We start from the raw sequence: 22,062 nt of genomic DNA on the forward strand, positions 1-22,062 counted from the left end.
GTTTCCTGAAGCTTTAAATCTTACATCATGGTTTTGCAATCACTCTCAAGTCAGCATAAATCAGTATTCCTGCCAAAAGAGGAAGTCCCCCACCTCTGCCTGCTCATTACCTGATTTTGTGTGCACACTGGTTTTGTTTTAATTGGGATCAGACCTAATTGGGATCAGTTCACTGAGCTGCCAAGCAGACTCTTGGGTTAGCACAAGAAGCAGGAAGGGGGAATAAGTGGGCACTGACTGGGGGGGCCTGGGAAGGGGGCAAGTATTACTCTGCCTTTCTCTGGTAATACTGATTTATGCTAGATTAAAGTGATCATACAAGCAACTGCTACAATCCTGACCTCATTTTGACTGACATAGTAGAAGCGGAGAAATAGAACATTACAGATTGGTATCCAAATCCACAGATTCATGTTTAACCTAAGCGCTTCAAAAAACAATTGAAGTCTTTTTTCTCAAGAGACCAAGAATAAGATACCTATGGAGAAATCCCTTCTTGTTCTCCTACCTTGCTCCACCAGTGCTTTTACTCTCCCAGGAGTTCCAACCCCAATATGGAACACGCCTTTCTCCAACATATTCATCTGTTCCTTGATCTAATTGGAAGAGAGAAAGACAAACCATAGTGAAAAAAACACAAACTCAAATGATTGTTTTAAATTTTCTCCTCAAAGAGCTGGACATAAATTCAAGATCTCATAGTATCTCTTTCTAGAATACCATCAAGTAACAAATGCTATTCATCTTTCAAACTGTGAAACTGATCTACCTGAGAGAAAATTTAAGAAATACAACAGCCAGCTGGGCATCACACTTCTCGAGAAGTTCAGTCATTTTCAGCTTTAAAAATCTGCTATTGCACCAACTATTTCTGCAGGTGAGAACAGTATCCTTCCTTCAGCATTTAAACAAAGTCTCTGGAAATATCTGGAAAATTGACAAAGTGAATTAGCTTTGGCTAATTCACAGAGTGAATTAGCACTCCCTCAAGATGGAGACACTGAAAAAGGGTGAAATAAAGCAAGTGACATTTGTGTGTTTGGCAGTGTTTATATCAAAGGCCAAATGTATGCTCATTACTTCCAACATCCCTGTAATTTCTGCTCTCCAACAGGTATGGATGTTGGGTATTCAGGCATCCAATTGACAGAATGCAAATATGGGTGCTGGTATAGTTTGCTTCTACAAACCTATATGTGTGAGCCTTCTATTTAAACAGGCAAAAGCCACTTGAATGAGGACCTGAAAGGAATATGGGACATCTTTAAAACATAGCACATGCATGAGCATCTACATTCTGCACAGGATTGCATCAGAGCCACTAGAGATGTTGTTTGTCAGTATTTGTCAAACTGCAACAATAGGCTACCAAAGGAAGCTTTACTTAGAGAAAGGAACGCTCTAATGAAAGGAGCTATTGCTGAATGCTTTAAAAAGAAAATGGTATGACACTAGTTAGCTGTTCTATCAAAATGCCCTTGCAGCTTTCTTACCTTTATGTGCTTTGCAAACAGCTTGAGAACTCTGCAGTCTCCTTTAAATGCTGTCATTGACCTAGCAATAAAAAAATTGAAAAAGGAAATGCAAGCATCAGGGCTGGGATTAAGACCACACAGAAGGAAAGCAAATCTAGCTGGCATTTCTCAATTTGCTTGAGACCCACAGTTCCCCAATGACCCCTGCTTGTACTTTGAACACTATGTACATTCTTGTTTGCTACTTGATCAACAGCTATCAACAACTGGACAAACACAATAGCAGATATCAGTAGGGGCAACATTGTTTAGATAGCTTTTCAGATAATATTTAAAAGTTATGGCCTGTGCTTTCACAGCTAACTTAGTTCAAAACTGACTGATCACCAAATTCTAATTAAAAAACATCTCAGTTACTGAGATACAGGTGTGAATGAACATGCACATACGTGCACAACAAATGAAAGATCCGTGTATGGACGAATATACATTTTACAGCATCTTCCTGCAATGTGGCTGCTGGGAAAATCTAGGCTGCCACAGGCTTTGTTATTGCAGAGATTGCCCACAATCCAGTTAACCAAAACTAATTTGTCTAAAAACCTGACTTGTTTTTCTGACACTCCATTTTGGCACGCACTGACTATTCTGTGTTCTGTATTAATCAAGCAGTACTTACTGAATGTCATTTAAGACAGCTTTCTCTGCATGTTTTTTTGCAGTGCACCAAATTTTAGATTTTCTCTTGTGCAAAGCTAAAGGTTTATATACAACTGTGTATATATAAAACCCACCTAAGTCTCAGATGGTAATTTCTGCACAGCTGTTTTGCCAGCCTGAGCCAGCTGAGAACATGGACATGGACCTGGAGGCACTCAGGCCAGACACAGTTGTTGGCACTTGAGGCCCTGGAACGCCATGTCCTCATTGTCTTTGGTGCAAAGTCACGATTTCTGGTGGTGGATCGTGATGCTTTACGGGTTTACTCTGTTCCCAAGTATAACATGTTGCATGTTTCCCCCCAAATTGGTTACACTTTATTTTTGGTTTTAAACAAAAATAGCACTTCCATGCAACTGAAGTACTAAGTGTTACTTCAGTCTAAAACCAAACACCACACTCCCACAGTTTAAAGAAGCAAGGGATATTGCATCAGTTTGAGTCAGTGAATTTGTTGGCTAGCAGAGGACAGTGTCCCAGTTTTGCCTTTATGTCTGTGGTTCCAAGACAAAACCTCTGACTGACTGCCAACCTCAACACAGCATTTGCTATCGACATACTTGATGAGTTCCAAGGAACGAAGGGCAGAACTGCAGATAACCAGCATCACCACCGACTTCTTCTCCTTGTGGTTTTTACGGAGTTTTGCCCACTTAGGGCAGACTGCAATGAAAAAGCCCATGTACACACACAAAGTACTACATGCCGCAATTTTAAATTACAAGACTACATGATGAATGGTAGCCAGCAGCAAGAACACACATACTGACTTCTATGAGGTCTGGATCTCTGGCAACACTTTTACATTTAGTCATGGCTGAGAAATTGGAAAATAAAATGCCCAAAATAAATAAAGTACAGAAATATCACATAACTGAACAAATTAGATAAGCATTAAGAATCAATGGTTTGCAAGACGAGAAGTGCATTGTCTTCATTTCCCACATACGGTAATTTGTATCAGAGAAAACCAATTGAAAAGATGTATTTACCAGACCAGAACTTCTATATAAATATAAGAGAATAAAAATTCTCTTAGTTCATGTCAGTGGACAGCTGCAGAATTTTTACTGCAGGATAATACATACACCTACTTATGAAGCCACAATAAATTACTGACAAATAATCCCTAGCAATTAAAAGAAACTCTAAAACATTTTGATACAAAAAAGTGATAGAGTAAAAAAGAGTCAGAAAAACAAGACCTGTCATGAAAAAAAAAAATCCTTAAAGTTATTAATATTTCATAATTAAAAATATTTGGAGGTGCAGATAAAAACTGCAATACTATTACGTCAACAATTTTTTCATACAGCTTTCATCTCATTCAACATTTCAACTCACTTTCTTTCAGGTATGAAGAAAAACTATGGGTGAGATCATTGGCTGGCAAAAAACAGGAATCTGAAAACATAAAAGGAAAAAATACTTTCATTGATCTATTTTTAACAGCAAAAGGAATACATATTTTTGCAGCATAACCACTAGTTATACTGATGAATTCAAAACTGTGTTAAAATCCACCATCAATAAATTATCATTTGTGAAACAAAGATTAATGTATACCTCATATACAAGAAGCTTTATATTGGGGATAAATCAATGAATGTAACATCTCTCAACTCAATTGCAATTCCTTTCTTTTCTCCCAACATGAAACTTCGAATACACGACTGTGCAGGTATGATCACATATTTTAAAGCAAGTTTTCCTATGTCTTTGCCACAATCAATCAAAAATCTTAGCCAAATGCCTTACAATTAACCTGCTAGACTGTTCCTCCAATCTACCTACAATGGAATACATTTTTAGATCACCCAAACAATTCATGCTGTGTAAATGCAAGAACCTACCAACAATCTACCTGCAAGTAAGTTAGTTCCTCTTTCTGGCCTTTCATATTGTGTTAATCTACCTAATTCTATCAACTCTAATGGTAACAGTTACACTGCATTTTAATGCCTTCCTCTTCCTTCATTTCCCACTAAGCGTGTAGCTTTTACCTGGTCACTATGTTAACTAGTAAGTCTTAAAAGCACTCTGTGGCAGACATGCCGTTTAACTTTAAGCTTCATATAGAGGCAATGAAGAAAGAGAAGGTCCTAACAGGTTTTTTGGAAGGCCTTTCCTTTCTCCAGCATCTATATAGAAAGCCTAAGTTCTTAAAACGGCGATTAAAATTAGATAATCTAAAAAACTGCATGAAGAAGAGCACCTCAGAGTGCCTGTCTATGGAATGACATGTTTGCTGATATATTTTAACTAAATTAAGGAGGTTTCCTTACAGACATTATTCATGTTCACAGGGACGGCACACTGTGCTAAAGCTGGCAACATCAATCCACGACTTCCACTGGAACACACAGTGTGACAAACTTGGTTTGTAGCTGATGCCTGGCTGAAGTCCTGCCTGTGTAGTTTCTTGAGCATAGCCACTCTCCACCTCTGCTATCTTCCATTTAATGAGCATTGTCTTGCTAAAAACTTTTGATTTGCACTAATCCCTTCTATTAAATACAGAGACTGACATTTACTGGGACTTGAGCTCCAGCCGGAATGAATGTGTACAACTGAAAGATCAGCAGCTGATTTTAAAACGATTTTAAAATCATTTTTAAAAGATGCACTTGATGCTGGTGGGGAAGGGCAGGGGCTACCCTTCCGTAAGCATTTGGTGGTAATAGGAGAGCTCTTCACACCCACCATTGTCCTTTCCTCACAGTGGTAAAATATCTTTGCTGTTTTGTTCTTCTGAATACATTGTCTCATTAATGACTGAACAATCCGAAAGACGGTTTCTAAAGGACACGAGCTTCAGTCACTGATTTTTCACCAACAGTCCAGCAACACTGGAGCATTAACAACAATTTTAAATTAAAGTTTCAGAAAGGCGGGAGGGGGGAGGGAACGCATAGCTCCAGACTGCAGCAACAGACCCTGCTGACTACAAACCTGACCTGCACCGTGTCAGTTAACGAGAACACACAACTCCAAGTAGTTGCTTGTTATTTGCTCAGTGCTTTGACACGAATGACAGCTGTAGAAGTTCATGAACTCCTTGGCACTCCAAGCCTCCAACTCCCAGCACAAAAAGAAAGACAAAATATCCCCATCCAACCCAAGAACCAATCCATATGAAAATGGGTCACTTCACTAGCCCAAAGGGCTCTTTTAATAAGAAAAAAACCAAAGCAATTTATTATTTGCTAAAAAACCTAAAGGTCTAAAGATATTTAACACAACCTTTTCAAAGCAATATATGTGGGACTTCTCCAGGTTTTCTTGATTCAACGAGAAAGCTGAACTTGCCCCATAGAAATAAAGAAGGGTCAGCCTATAATCACGGATGTTAAGGAGGAGAGTATCTATATAGAAAGACAGGCTTAAACATTAAAAGAAACCAACCACTGCTGGGCTAGAAGCCTCCTATATTGGCCACAGGTCACTAACACCAGAGGTTCAAATTCAAGAAATATCAAAGATGTATGCAGGTTAGTTACCAGGCCGTTTGCTCTTCATGAGCATCATCAACAAATAATGAATAGTGCCTAGAAAATGACAGTGCCTCTTTATCTGCAGAGTAAGAGGCAGAGAAGTTCAATGCTGCCTCCATCTGCAATGTAACCTCCAAGTGACAGAAGCTAAACCTGCTCTGTCCTGCTTTGCCTTTTCTATCACTGGCTTTTAACTGGAGACAGAATATGGGAAACCAAGAGGGTCCTCATCATGGTTAAAACTCAGTCACTTTACACTTGGACCAAAACCATCATCTCATTTCATGCCACTCCCTGAAAAAACACTGCGTTCAACATCTCACAACCACATCAGAATGATGTCTTATTATTTCTTTGTCTACTCCTGTCAGCCCTCCTATTATGCATCCGGATCGGCTCAGATAGTCCCCGAAACAAAATACATCTTCGTTCTCCCAGTTAGCATTTTGGAAGCTATTATTAGGAATCATATAACTTCTGTTAGAAAAGTAAGCTCCTGAAATGACTACTTTATAGTAAAAGGACACATTTAAACAATGTTTCTTTTCATTTATGTAATTCCGAGAAACCTCACATTTTTTCTGAAGAAACTAACATCTATACTTAAACAGCAAATTAATATACAGTATAAGAAAGTATTTCCATAAAAAAGTACAACTCAAAACCTGTCCCTAAAATCCTTTTTCTTCTGCAGAAAAAGAACTCAACAGTAACACCAAAAACCCATTCTTTATATATTACATGTAGGATAAGTTACCTGACAGCTTTAATTCCTCTATTTCAATCACTGAACGGTTTTCACCAAAGTGTTGACTAAGGAGATTTTGTAGATCCGCAGGGACGCCAGGTTTTGGAGTGGATTTTTCCAGAATATCAGAAATTTTTTTCTAAAAAAACAAGTAAAATGGGTAAGTATGGCATTTCTCTAATTTCTGCTCTTCGCCTCCATAACTTCATACAATTACATTGGCTTAATTATAGCTTAATTAGAAAAACATCTTACAATGGGACAAGATTCCCTTCATCTTTAGTGGGGATGCAGACTTCAGACGCAAGTTCAGATACTTTGATGAGATTGTCTGTGAGCCTGAAGACAAAAAATCTTGTGCACTCACCTGAAATGCTGCCGTAAAAAAAACATAACTGAAAGCTGGTTTTGTGAGTTTTGCTATTGTTACACTTAAATATCAGTTCAAAAATTCAGGGTTTTGTCATCATTTGTTTTAATTTATTAGTCTTAAAGTATAACAACAGGAATTGCATGTTTATATAAATCTTGGTTATATTTTGATTAAGACAGGGTAACTATCTATCTTTTGGAAGGAAAGACGGTTAGCTATGTTCACAGAATACCACACAAGTGTGATGAAAATGAGTTAAAAGCTCACAAAACCAGAAGTCAAGCAGAAAGAATTCAGCAGCTGCTTTGTTCTTCCAAAACGTATAATTTTTTAAACCAAACTAATAATTTGTAGAGCCTGGACATGAGTTCATAATTATTGTGTTTTACACCTTAGGAATGTTAGCAAATAACAGGTCTGAATTTTCACTGAAGTGAAAGTGTTGCTGTATATTTCCCCACAATTAAATGGGTCATGGGGGTAGAATAGTCCAGGATTCCCATTATTCTGAATGATCTGCCAACATTTAAGAAAACAGCAAATTTTCAAGGATAGAGCCAGCCTGGAGAGAACAGCCAGAATGTGAAGCCTCTCTTGTTCTCACTGAGAAGTGACTCATTTGTGAAAGGCCAGCTCAAGGTTTCTCATCTGCGTAAGCCAAACTGAACTTGCCTTCATCAGGACACATGGCAGCATTAGCCTAGAAGCGAAAAGGAGCAAGAGAGCGTGGTTAGGACGGAGCAACAGCATATACAGCTGCACGGCAAAGTGAGATTTCAGAGAGAGATGAGGTGGGCCTGGAAGCATTTTTGACAGCTTTGGAGCGGTGGTGGGTACCTTCAGTGCAAGTTCAGCAGGCTAAGGTCTAGGGCAGCAAAGATCAATGGAAATTTTGAAGAGAGCTGTAGCAGGAATTTCAATGTAAGGGACAGATCTTTTTCCATCCCTCTTTCCCTCACTCCATCCCAGCACCCACACCCTCCTTCTCTTCCATTCCTCACCACTCCACCTTTCCCAATACACCCCAAACACTCCCATAACGGCGGCATAAGGGGCAGAAGGCCATACAGGGGCTGCTGAAGCCACTCCACCCCACAGCAAAGGCAAAGTAGGCACCTGCCTCTCCCGGCCATCTGCCACTTTGGCCACTGCCTCTTTCACCTCTGCTAAAAGCCAGCTGTGTGTCTGCAAGACCCCAAATGAATCTTTGACAGCGGGATGAAAAGCTGGACATGAGCCAACAATGTGCGCTTGCAGCCCAGAAGGCCAATCGCATCCTGGGCTGCATCAAAAGAACCATGGCCAGGAGATCCAGGGAGGAGATTCTGCCCCTCTACTCTGCTCTGGTGAGACCCCACCTGCAGTACTGCGTCCAGCTCTGGAGCCCTCAGCACAAGAAGGACATGGACCTGTTGGAGCAGGTCCAGAGGAGGGCCACGAAGATGATCCGAGGGCTGGAGCACCTCTCCTATGAGGACAGGCTGAGAGAGTTGGGGTTGTTCAGCCTGGAGAAGAGAAGGCTCCAGGGAGAGCTTACAGCAGCCTTCCAGTACCTGAAGGGTACAGGAGAGACGGGGAGGGGCTGTTTGCAAGGGCATGTAGCGATAGGACGAGGGTCAACGGCTTTAAACTAGAGCAGGGTAGGTTCAGTTTAGACATTAGGATGAAGTTCTTTACAAGGAGGGTGGTGAGACACTGGCACGAGTTGCCCAGAGAGGTGGTGGAGGCCCCATCCCTGGAGACATTCAAGGTCAGGCTTGACGAGGCTCTGAGCAACCTGATCTAGTTGATGTCCCTGCTTACTGCAGGGGGTTGGACTAGGTGATCTCTAAAGGTCCCTTCCAACACAACAAGTTCTATGATTCTATGATACGTGGATATGAAGTGCTTATGCCTTACTCTCAGTCTGCCTTTGGCCTGGCGCAAAGCCTTCTGCAGTCCCCAGAAGACCTGCCAGTGGATGTCTGGCTGTTTGGCAGGTTTTTGCAGTGCCTGAATCTGCAGCATTCCTTCCCAAGTTTCACCCTCATTTAGCACCATTGTATTTTTCTGCCATGCAACAACCGTCTTCCCAAAGAACGACCAGAGGCCAACTTGCAACACACACCGCCTTTGCGTGAGGCCCACAATCGAACCTCTTCATTGTTCTTCTTATTGACCACACAAAAGCTCTTCTCCAGCCCCACAACCTGCCTCTTAAGTGACCCACATTTGGTAGTCTCTGATTTAGCAGACAGCAAGACAGAACTATCAGTCTCATTTTACTTGGTAATTCAGCTTAAGGTGTCGTTCCACAGGATCATTACATCATTCGTTGCGCCACTTGGTTCCTTCAGGAAAATTATGGCACTCTAGAGGGGAGAAGCCTGATACTAACGAGAAATTCCATAAGAGCAAGAGCAAGGACACCTGAGCAAACTCTCTTCCTTGAAGGAGAGCTGTGGGGATACGTTCCTCATGCAGGAAGTTTTATTATTTTTCTTCCAATTCATTCCAGATGCTTAAAAGCAAAGGGTTTTATCCCCCCGCTTTTCCTTATTTTTGGAGAAAGCACTTTGTTTGGAACCCATAGATCAACCTGATAAATATTTCCTGATGGATTTTTTGACAGGCTGTGTGTGTCAACTTAGTGGCCTAGCTCCATTGAAACCAAAGGTGTAACTAAGCGCCTATTGTTTGTCTGAGAACGGGGTCTTTTTGTTAGGTCTGGTTCACCAGTCTCTGTCATGGGATGCTTTCAATCTGGCAGCAGTAGAACAAGTACTGCGGTCATTTCTGCCAGAGCTGCATTTAAAGCTAAATCCCACTCTTCCCTCTTCCCATTCCCTGGATGATTAAGAGGCCTGACATAATATAAAAAGGCCACCTCTCAGACTTATGAGGGAGCCAACTATTTACAGTCTGTCCTGAAAGACAATTAACTTGCCTGGTGCCATATAATTTCCATCTAGACTGCAGAGTGTGTTTGTTGTTGAAGGTGAAGATGGAGCATGGCCAGAGGGACAATACAGAGTATTTATTTATATACTTATGCTATGAGAAGAGTGAACAAGGACAGTTCTTGGCTCAAAAGACGTAACAGCAGCTGGAGCCTGACCACACCACTGAAATGGGGCAGATTCTCCAGCAACTGAAATTCCACCTTTCTTTGAGGCAGTTCCATTTTCCTGGTGTGCAACACTTGCAAGTGGGGTGTAGACATATACAACCCTTGAGCAGAGGATAGACACAATGCCACAGTTCAGGTTGGGAGCGCGTATTTTGAGTGAAGTCAAAAAAGTAGGAATTTCTATTCTAAAAGAGGCTGCAACATTATGACCACATTACTTCTCATCGTCACAGGGTTGTCCCAATTCTGCATCTTGTCATAGCACATACACCCACTGCCCAGTCCCCAGACACACTCTAGGACATTCATACCTTCTTTCTCTTCTTTGCCTTTACAGTGCTCTCTTGTTTTTCTTCAGGCTGACTTAGAAAACACTCTGTAGGCTGCAAAGCACATATTAAAAAAAAAAAAAAAAGGTAAGAAAAAAGGATTCAACATCAGGCATCTGTTCACCTTGGGAAAAAAAAAAGTCACCAAAGGGAGGCAAGAGGGGATATAGAAAGTATAAGGCTGGGTTAGGGAAAAACAAACAAAACCAAACTTCCTTGCCTGTAGAAGGGATCAAAATATTACAGTTACGTATATCCAGACTGATTTTGGAATTGAGATCTATGTTGCTATAACCAAGAGGGGAATAAAAAAAAAGAAAATTGAAACATACAGGTTGCAGTCACAATTCCATAAAATGGTGAAAAGCAGGTTCTGATACATTTAAAAAAAAATCAAGACGAAAAAATGAATAAAACCTTTCACAAACTTTATATTTTTAATATAAAAATATATTAACATTATTTTTTATATATATAACATTAACATTACTGTGTGATTTTTTTTCTAAACTTTGCTCTAAAATAACTGTGTCTAAGGTCATCACAGTGAAAGGTACCACTGAACTGGGCAAGAATAATTGGAAACAATCATGGTCTGGATTTCCTTTTACATTTGTAATGCAAAATTTAGGAAAACATGTTTCAAATTTGTTCTGCCCCATTCTTGCTTTGTCTCCTCATAGCAGACAGGGTCAAATACACACAAGAAAAATACATGGTGCATTTCAGAATAATCTTCATCCAACACATGTTGCTATTATTAACCCTCTTTTGTGCCTGAGTGAGCAGGATGAATTGGTCCATTTGTACCAGAGCCCCTGTTCACATAAATCAGGGCTAGGATTTGTCCTTAGCCACCTAAAATTGTCCAAAATGGAGGAAGACAGGCACAGGCTTTCCTTGTTTTGAGCAAGGCAATTTGCTTTTCTTTTGCCTTCACTTCATGGAAACGCAAATTAATCTACAAAGATGGACTTTAGAGCTTAATAAGGGACTTGATGAAGAGCAATGGGAAAACAGGCTGAGCTGCAGGAAAAAGCCCCTTGATACTAAGATGCATTTGGCTAGAAAAATTTGCTCCTGTGAGAAACTGTGGAGAAGTCTTACCACACGGAGCTTTAAAAGCTCAGGAACAGCAAATCCAGTGGTGGTCCCTGGGGAAAGCCTGGAAGAATAGTATCAGCAGGAAAGGGAGCCCAGTCGAAAGTCAGAGAAGCTGCTCCTCTGTTCCCTTGTGAGGGCAGCTTCAACAGGGCCAAGAGGACCAAAGGAAAGCTAACAGAAGTTCAGAGTATCCGAGCCTTTCTCAGCCCTCCTTGCACTGCCCCCTCCCCCCTCTCTTAACCGGAGGACACTTTCATGACAACAGGTACTACACAAAAAGTCAAAAAGGGGCAAACCTGAATCTCTTTCCTGCAGTAGAACATGATGGTTCCCTATCCTAGAAAGTGCTACCACTCTTTCAGCATATTGAAAAATGCCACTCATTCACTTTGGGCCCATTTCTTCCTTCATATACATTGTGAATTGTTGTACATAAATCTGTAAACACTCACAACTTGTATCTGCATGAGAAGAAAATAAAGCTGTGCCACAGAGCTGAAAAATTTTCTCTAAGAGAAACAAAATTTTCTCACTGATAACCCTTCATTCAGATGTTTCACCAACATGCTACGGCTTCATTTTCAAAGGCAGTATGTAACCCTTTCTTTCAACAGCAACAGAAGTACACAGGAGGGTTATAGTCAAAGCCTTGCTTCCTCAGAGAAGCATGTTAAGACTCAAAACTATCTCCTTTACAACAGCATTTATATGTATTTAGGCATAATAGACTATTAGCCCAGCAAAAATAAGTCCACTTTATTCAGACATTAATGCCACAACAAAAAGAGAAACTTCATGGTGGTGAATAGCCGTAAACTTACAGATCTTTGATGATCTGCAGTCTGAAATATTTAGGCATCTGATCTAGACTGAACTTCTGACCCTTATCCAAATGTTAGTTGCCTACCTACGCGTTCAATAGCTCTTTGCACGCCACCATTAACAAAAGGTTATTTGCATGTTTTTCTTATGCAAGACACAAAGCAGACAACCTACTGGTTCTTGACACGGCTCCCTTGTGCGCTGTGTTTTTATGCTATTTTTACATGGAAGTTCTTAAAATGCAGAAAACAGGAAATTTATGTGGAGACCATTGATTTATGAACTAAAATATCATAAATTCCTTGTTTATTAATCATAGGCAGAACATAAAATATTTCCTGTATTATATTTCTAACAATTTTTTTTTTTCTTTACGTGTTGCCAAGTGACTGCAAATTCACATGTAGAGTGAAAACATTCTTGCGTGTGTGTGAAAGTTTCCATTCTAGGTCAGACTTATACCCTGACTTTTGGATTTTGTGACAAAGTAAACACATCAACGTGTCATTCAGATTAGAGGCGAATTAGCCATTTCATTGTAAGCCTGAGGACAGCCTGCAGACTAGAAACATAAATGTTTGTAATTCTATTTAGTTGTCTTCTGACTGGCTTTAAAGTGCCAAGTCCACTGCAGAACAGCTTCCAGCCTGTGAATAAAGCAGGGACGAGTAAAATGGGTTATGTTACATGCACCAGAACAAAAAACTACTAGCTTTCTGTAAATACATCTGACTTTGCAAGTATTTTGCGCTAAAAGACATGCAATAATACATCCATGACGCTGATCTCCCGTAAAGCATTGCCTCCTGGAGTTTTGTGGCTAAACATCAAATGACCCAATTCCAAAATGCAGACTGATACTCTTTATACAACAGGAAGAGCTGTGGCAGGTGTTATGCTACAGCTGAGCAGTCCCAGTCCACCTTGGCAGGATAACCTGTGTTTGTTATCCTTTCTGATGTTCTCATAGAAAGAGCAAAGCAACTCCTCCACACAAACTGTCTTAACTTAGTTCTAAATGCTTAAGTGAAGGTAATGGTGATAAAAAGTGGCTCCACCAGCACCCTCAGCCCTCAGTAGAGCACGTACAAAGGCAATACAGCTTTCTCCTGTATTGCTCGGTCCTCTCTTTCCTAATCAAAACGTGGAATGAGTTCAGATAGTTGGCTTGCTTCACCTTTGGTCTCCTTGGAAAGACACCCAAAAGCATAGTAATTGCTACTGTGTTGTTTACACTTCTCTGTTACAGAAAAAGAACATCCCTGCAAATGGTTTTCACTTGGGAAACTGCCCAGGCATCACACAGGGAATTTACTGTTGACTTAGGGGTCAAAATTAATATCCATAACCTCAAGGAGAGATAGCTTCCAAAGTCATTTGAGCTCTTTGACAGCCATTCCGTCGATTCTCCTTTAGGGTATCAGGAAGGCAGACGAAATTTACTTTCAAACAAGAGACTTCAAATCAGCAGACCTCTAGATGACTCTTTTTTGCTCAAGTTGGGCTGATGATAACTGTCAAAGACTTTGCTGCCTTTTCCTTATCATATTCCATGTAATGCTGACAACACAGTTCCTACTGGTTTTAAAGGAAGCTTTTAGTAGTGCAAGGCTATGAAAACGTCAGTCCACGTAGATCTAAATTCTTCTTCGCTTGGACTTTGCACTGGGGACATGCTTGGGTAGAGATGCTGCACAACATTTAAATATCGCTTTCAAGACCTCGTGTGTGCAGGGAAAGGGAAAAGAAGAGAGGGGAGGACACTGCGTGGCACCACCCAGGCTTTTATCACTAGACAGTCACTTTGTAGGAGACGCACCTGGCAATCTCAACTCACAAAACACAAGAGTGACGTTATTATTGAAATGTACTGGAATGCGATCACTTCCAAATAAGGCAAAATAATTTAATAAAACAATCTTATTACATGAACAGATCAGATAAAGATTGAAGAAAAGCGTCCCTTTACTGAATGAGAGGGGACTCTGCTTCCCTACACAGTATCATCTCTGTGCTCTACACAATTGCTAAACTTACAAACCTGTTTTCTTTTCTTTGTCACAGCAGGTTTGGAATCCGAAACTTGATGTATTGCTGTCCTGCTATCACTTGCTTTCTCAATAGCTTCATCATCTGAAGGATCTAATAAGAAAAAAGAAGGGGTTTTGTTACTGTTTTTCAAATCCACCTCCTATCTTTGCATTCAAAAATACTACAATCTCAAGACTGGCAATAAGTACAGCTGTAATTGAATTTTTTATCATTTTAGAACACTGGTATCTGAAATTTATTCTAAGAAAAACCCCAGGTTTCCTCTCCTCTTCACAGTATTACATCTAGTAGGCAACATATTTCTCTGTCTTTCTGGAATGCTGCACAGTCAGAGCCAGCTGCAGCATCACAGGTAGAAATATCTAATCTTTCCAAAACCTCCGTTCAATTAAGCTAAGCAGTGAACAATGCAAGAAGATGTTTTTGATAAACTACATCTTGACATCTCTCTGCAGTATTTCAAAGCAAGTAAAACATAATCTTGGATCCACAGCACTGCAGTCACCGTATATAATTAGAAACCTATCTCATTAGACTCCAAAACAAGCAATAGCACTGGTACTGAAGACTAATGGCACTATGGTTCATAGGATCACTGTAAAAACACATCTTTCTTGCTAAGTTTGCTGACACTTCTTTCAGAATAAGTCATCTCCTCCTACTAAAACAAGTCTTGCAGATGAAGGAAGGAAAAAAATAAACCAAACCAAACACATGCAAAAATGCACACAAAACCCACCCCAGCCTCCATCTAAAAGCCCAAAATGCCTTACTGACACCAATTACCTAGCGGAGAAATTACAAGATTGGTATAATGTCCTATTGTATAAAAATATATGCAAATATTTTCCGCAAGTACATTTTAACTGTGTGTCTCTTACTTCAGTAACAATTAGGCAAAGGCACCATTCCCAAAGTTTAAGCAGAATGTCCACGAGACTTTCCTTTTTTAAGGCTTTGTTTTGAAAGAAAACTATTTAAATCAAGATGTTTCTACTCATTTTCTTCTTCATCTCTTATCTACAGTGAGACTTTTGTGGAAAAAAAAATAACCACAGCAACAGTTCCCTCTAATAGTGCTATATTAGCGCTCAAGATGTTGTATTCAAACACAGAAGTTTCTGCTGGGGACTGAATTACTTCCCTGATCATTGCCAGAAGCATTATCATCCATCGAACTGAATAATTTCAATTTCTGTATCTGCAAGATTTCCACCCAACCGGTACTTAGTCACTGTTGCAATCTCTGGTATTCTGAAGTTGTAAATTGACAGCTTCAAGATTAAGTTATTTATTTTGAATGAAGAGGAACAGTAGGATTTCTTAAGCGTCACCCTAAGCATGGATGACGTAACTGCATTTATACAATCGCTAGCTGTGAGCAGAGTAAACTGATGGCCAGAGAACATGAGAGAGAGAGAAAATCAACCAAGGCTGGTATTTGCTAATTCCATGTTGAAACAGGTACCTATTGGAAAGAGATAAGTAGAAGGATACGTGAAAAATACGTCAAAGGATTTAAGTGAAAGGTAAGTAAAAGGATATGAAGAGGAAAAAGAAATCTTTGTTCATCCACGAATGCAACATGATATATTATAGGGCAACAAGGCAGTGGCTTTGAAAATCCTAATGCAACAGAACAGGTGGCAAAATGGGTACATATTGGAACTTGTTAATTGTACTTGGAATTAACTTCCAATTAACTTGGAAGTTAATTGGAACTTACAGATTGTAACTTCCACTCCTTTTCCCACTTTGAAAAGCTTGTGTAACAGTCAGGATCCTAAAGTCAGGTTGTGACAGCTGTTTCAGAGTTCAAAAAAATTTGGGAAGTTGAAGAAAACCAATGAATGTTTTAGCAGGTTGGATGCCATCTGTCATGAAATCTTATTTGATACAGATTAGATTCTTGGCAAACAGCAAGAACTTTAGAAACAGAGTAGCAACTGAGAAGAGAATTTGTTTTCTGTCCAGTACAACCAAGAGACTCCTAAGTGAAGGATAAAGATGTTAATGAACTTAATTCAGATGCAAACAAACACCATGGAAGAAATGACAACACTCATTGGCATCTCAGTGCAGGATGAAGACATATTCTGAAATCTGAAATGGGAACGCACCAAGAAAAGCCCCTGCTTTCTAGATGTAGAGTAAATGCATATATGCGTGCACCAAGTGGACACTGCAGCTCAGCTGGCCTATTTGCTTCCTTCTCTTTGCAGGCACAGCCATCAACATCAGCAGGTGAATGGACTGTGGCCACACACATGGGAGTGCTAGATCCCATGTGGGGTGAGTGGCTGGTGGCAGGGGAAGAGCAGAGACGTCACCCCTGGCAGGCCTTTACCACAGGCTAGCTGTAACTTTAAGCTGCCCCTTAAACTGGTGCTAAGTCAACCTCAGAGGACACTAGGTGGCCATCCATTCTGGGGTCTCTTCTCAAAGGGCACGAGAAAGGGACGTGACAAGATTAAATCTCAGGCTTACTTGTACGTTAGGAAATATATGGCACTGATCTCCATGAGTTGCGCTCATGAGCTATTTTCCCTGTCTTCTGAGGGAAAAACGAGTCTGATTGACTCTTCTTCTGAGCTGCCATTTGGATCATGAGCAAGAAGAATGAGCAGCCATCCCCAGTACGACTGCCACTTTTGCTAGAACATCACTGTTACTGTCCCAAAAGTGTTGATCAGACATTGGCTGAAGGTGAAAAGTTTTCTGGGAAAGTTTATTGGCCAACAGAAGTGAAAAGGAGAGAGTATTCCAAAGGTTTGGGAGACTAACAAATCTCTTCCCTATATGACTGCTCAAATATCTGTCAATCTACTGGGTTCTTCCTTTCTGTTCTCCTGAGGATGTCCGAGTGTTGCTGCAGGCATACACCTGCCCCTGCACACCAACAGCTCCCTCCCTGGCCTGTTCTTCTCCGAAGTCACTAACCACTTATGTCTTCCACTTTGGAATCTCAAAAATCAAATGATACTTCATTTGAGGAAGCTGAAAAATTACATCATCCAGCATACTCCTGAAGGTTTAAAAGGTTTCTTGGTAACTCAGTGTTAGCACCATGCATTACCATGGGCTTGTTTCCCTCCATATCACCCTTCCTCTGGCAAATTTCTTGTGCTGCATTTTGGTGGAGTAGCTTCTGTGTTTGAGAATCCATCACTGACTTTTGTCTCTTCTGCCCTGACTCCAGAGATACTGGAGGAGTGACCAGCTTTTACACACACTAGCTCTATCCCCCCGGGGTCCTGGATGCATTACATCCAAGCAGGCTGTGGAGCGATGATATAAATGAAGTACCTCAAAGAAATCAGAACTAATCACTTCTTTGTCTCTCTTGCTCACAGTGCTTGAGCCCCAAACACCTATTCCAAAGGGTATCTATACATGTCTCACTGAACTGAATTGCTGAGCCAGCTCTTTCTCAGCGTATTTACTTCACATTGGAAATAACGAGAATTACATGAAATAGAATCAGGGGAAGCTGCCTGTGATCTTTAAGCATTCCTTCTTAAATCCCACTTGGCATGCTCTGAAAGGCAAACAGGAGTTATCTAAGTTTTAAATAACCTCTTCTCTTTCTCATAACTAAAAGACACACTGCTAGCAATACCAATCTAAAACTGGACAAATGGTTTCCATGATCTGAAATAGCCTGACAAACAATGTACCATCTGTTCACTGCCCATCTGAGCTTTGGACTGCCCTGCGTGATGCAACGGCCTCCGCTTTCAGCAAGAAGCGAGAGAAGAGGGAGCCGGCGTCCAGCCCCAAGCTCGACAAATATCTCTGAAAATAGTTCAAATTTGAGCATCTTTATGCAGTACCTGAATATCTTCACTTCATACAGCGGCAGAAATTTTTATCCGTTCCAAAAACCGCCACTCACGTCCCAGTCGAGACAGCAGCTAGTTTCGAGCTGTGATTGTTTGTGACACCATGTCAGCTCCCGTGACGACAGAAGCGTTTTGTTGTGGGCATCAAAGTACCACAGGCCAGACTCTGCCAACCATGCTCACATTAAACAACGTACTTTCCTCTGCAAATAGTTACCTCTATGTCAGCGGGGTTATTCACAAAATAAATCATAACTTGATGCCAATAAATACAGAAGCACCTAGCTCACACATCCCAAACACGTCTGTATCAGAGCAGCACTGCTTGCCCTGCTGTGAGGCGTCAAGCTGCCAGAACAGGAGAGTACACAAATTCTTCCTTAATAATAAGTTGGCGCAAATGCAGAACCTAATTGATTAATACAACGTTGACTTTCATCTCCCTTGCGGTGCAAATGAGCAGGCAGGCAGGCACTGACGGAATAGGCCGCTGAAGGGGTGATGTTGTTGAGCGCAGCAATCCTCTGCATCTGCTTTCCTGCAACGCACAGACCTTATGCAACCACAAGGTCGTCAAAGACGCCTGAACGGTCACGTAATGCTCTCGATATAGATAAATAAATGTGAATTCCACAGCTCTTCATGTTTTTTTTTTTTTTCCTTTGGTATTACATCAGCGACACGGTACATGCTAACAGGCTTCCCCGTCATTAGGTACTTATATTTGATTTTATTTTGAACCATGCTGAAATGGAAAATGTCATTTATGCTTAACACACGCACACATATAGGAATTAGACTTTCTCATTTATGATATTGATCACTACTTAAAATCATGCAGTGCAATGGCTTCTAACTTCTTTCAAATTTAATATTGATATATATACATATTAATGTACTTAAATGTGTACTAAATATATACATATACACACCCATAGTAATACATACACGTCTGCATGTTTATACACATGCACATAAATAGATAAGCACACAGATATTTAGATAATTTAACAAGTTCCCTTTAATCATCACCTTTATTAACTAATATATTCACAAAGAATGCACATTTGCTTGGTTATTTATACTAGTACTTTTAAAGGCAGACAAGACCTTAATGATATAGGAGGTAATGACGCGTTCTTTGATGTAAATACAATTTTGATCGTATAAAATAGCTAGTACATACAAATTAGTGTTTGCTAGGCTGATTCACCATTACTGAGAGTTCTGACCTTCACATGCCACTTTTCTACTCTGAAGTGATTAATAAAGGAGTTACAGTGATCACAACATAAATAATAAATTCTTTTAAGGACTAAGGCTGACTGAAAAAGTGAAACTCTTCCAGGCAGCACAACTCCGAATGCCCCAAAATAATAATAAAAAAGTTACAACTGAAAAGGAATAAAAAACAATCTTAAAATTCTTTGGAAAATGTGACCTGTGGTGCCAGCCAGCCTACAACTGAAATAAAGATAAAGGAAGCTCCCAGAAATGATGGCAGCTATGGGAAGTTCCTCACAGGAAAAGAAGAGGAAGAGAACAGAAGTGGGTTTTTTTTGAGTTAAAAAAAAAAAAAAAAAAAAAAAAAGGCATGGTGCTTACATGCTTACAACTCTTCATACTACAGGAACAATGAACATGCAATTTAAAAGAAAGCTTGGAACAGAAAAAATATTCTTTTGTGTACATACCCAAGGGTAACTGAGGGAATAATTTCCACTAGGTTTTTGTTTTTATCTGGAAGCTGTATGAGATCAGACATCTATTTGGTATCCAGAAGACCCCCAGTGACACAGGCCAGTACAGGGTAAGTTCATTTCTTACCATTAAATTAATCTCTGTGACGGAATTTGGAGGGAATCTGCGACACGTGCACATGAGGGAGACTCCCTCAACTTTTATTTAACATCTCTGGCACTGCCCACAGTCAGAGGCACGCTTCTGGTCAGAAGAGTCCCTGGATCTGAAAAGAAATTGCCGCTTTCTCCTTTACGCTCCCATCAGGGCTACATATCAGTACTGTTACACGAAAACAAAGTTTGTATGTAATTTATTATTGTCAATTTTATTGTTCCCCCCCTGCTTTTGCCCCCCTCCTGCCAACTTCCATCTTCCTCTGACTGTTCTAAAATTGCCTCATATCTGAAACCAGACTTTGAATAAGGTCTGTGTTTTCTGATTTTTAACAAAAAGCCCTGTACGCTGTGGAAACAGGTTTTATATTTGCTGTGTTCTCCTTCTAGTTTCAGTTACGTTATAGGAAAGTATGTGCTTGTCATTACTCTGTAGGTGGGCATAGTTCATTCAATTTGGGTATGCTATGTTGGATTAAATTCAGGCTGCTTTGCAGGCCATTTATATTTAGTGGTTGATTAAACAGTACTGATCTGTGTTCATTAATCTGGGGGGAAAATATTTCTCAGGGCTCCCAGCTTTAAATTCAGCAGATTGAAAAATATTTAATGCTGAGTAAAATGCCAAGCGTGGTGGGTGCATCTCTAGTTTTTTAGTTGCCATTTAAGATTCCTTTTGTTTGGGAGGAAGGGAAGACAGGGGCAGAGAGGAGGTCAAGGAAAAGAACAAAACTGAAGTCTGAGACTTCCTTATTGTTCTCATAGTTTTGCCATTAAGAACTGGCCTAAATCTTCAGTGAATCAGACTAAGTAATCTTAATGCCAATGCACTACTTTGAAATTTTCTCACTGCGTCTCCCCTGCTTGTCCCATCAGGTACACACAGTGCAAGGTCAATTAATTTTCCGTAAAATGTAACAGCTGTCAGCAAAATTGGCTCCCAGGTCCCTGATCATCCTTGCTCAGTTGAGAAGCCTCCTCTTGCTGATCACAGTAACCGGGCTAAAAGTGGTGACGATGGTATTTTAACATACCATGACGGTATGACTCCTCAAGGCAGCAGGAAGCATGGAGCTCAGGCGGGTCCTGCCATGCTTCCTGCCAATATCCAAAGGAACAAGATGGGGTCTTTTAAATACAACAGGCCTGGCTGGTGGGCTGATTAAGAAAAAAAGGATTAACATTTTAAATATTTTAGAGCATTCCAAGCTCAGCTACTTCCCTCACAAAAGGAAAGGGATAGAGAGACAAGGAGAGGCCGTCGGAAGGGATGGAAAGGTGCCATGTAGCAGTGGAAGAAGGAGGTCCGGAAGCCAGTGGTGCACAGCGGCAATAGGCAAGCAGCAGTTCAAACTACCTCCTGGCCACATCCCAAATTACTCAGCTGTGTGTCACCAGCACCGCTAATCCCAAAAGGAGGATCTCTTTCACGTCTACCAGGACAATCCTCTCTGAATTCCCTTTCTGTAGGCAATGGACAGCTTTGAATTTTCCTGTTGAGAAGCCTAATAATAGTTCAGATACCCTGGAGCCCAAGGTGTAAAACCAACTGGCCAAGCAGTAGATGTGAAGCTCTCGGGGACCTCCAGACCAGCCACATGGAATGGCTAAGAATGCAAATGTTATTATTAATATGGTTCTTCAGAGCAGTTGCTGGCTATTTACCATGGTGATGGTAAATACTTTAGAAATTGCTAGTAAATGAGATAAAACGTTAGTTACAAAAGTAATCTGTCCTTGGCAAAGATCACCACGTAACCATTGCATCAAAAATAGCTACAACAGTGTCAGTACCATCTTCATTTCTCAAATTGCTCTGATTAACTTAGAAAGGGTCCACTGGCAACCCCAGAAAGATAAATAATTCTCCCCATCACGGGCACGCATCATCTGCAGTGTCGCGACTAAGAAATCCAGATGACGAACTACAAAAAAAACCCACAAAGCCAACAAAAAAAAGCCTGTAAGTGATTTGCTAAATCACTTTAAACAGTGCAGGAGAACAAGACTTAGTCTTAGAAATCAGTAAGAAAACAAATATACTGAAAGGAAATTAAAAACGGATATTTAATTGCATCAAAAGACATAATATTACAGCTCAGTGGAAATCTTTGATGCAAGGGAGAATGACAATGTGG

General features: G+C 40.5%; 1 protein-coding gene across 3 annotated transcripts in view; it reads right to left on the reverse strand.

Moving 5' to 3' along the window:
* Positions 1-22,062, reverse strand: part of CMSS1 (cms1 ribosomal small subunit homolog) — a 243,138-nt gene that overhangs the window by 5,351 nt on the left and 215,725 nt on the right. For all 3 annotated transcript variants that reach the window (XM_074595537.1, XM_074595554.1, XM_074595545.1), the window contains exons 2-8: positions 14,216-14,316; positions 10,231-10,302; positions 6,447-6,576; positions 3,540-3,599; positions 2,756-2,858; positions 1,494-1,554; positions 509-596 (exon numbers count right to left, since the gene is read on the reverse strand). In XM_074595537.1, the coding sequence (XP_074451638.1) occupies positions 509-596; positions 1,494-1,554; positions 2,756-2,858; positions 3,540-3,599; positions 6,447-6,576; positions 10,231-10,302; positions 14,216-14,316 (615 nt within the window). The remainder of the gene's footprint in view (positions 1-508; positions 597-1,493; positions 1,555-2,755; positions 2,859-3,539; positions 3,600-6,446; positions 6,577-10,230; positions 10,303-14,215; positions 14,317-22,062) is intronic.

The sequence above is a fragment of the Larus michahellis genome, chromosome 1, assembly GCF_964199755.1.
Source record: "Larus michahellis chromosome 1, bLarMic1.1, whole genome shotgun sequence".
NCBI classification, from domain to species: domain Eukaryota; kingdom Metazoa; phylum Chordata; class Aves; order Charadriiformes; family Laridae; genus Larus; species Larus michahellis.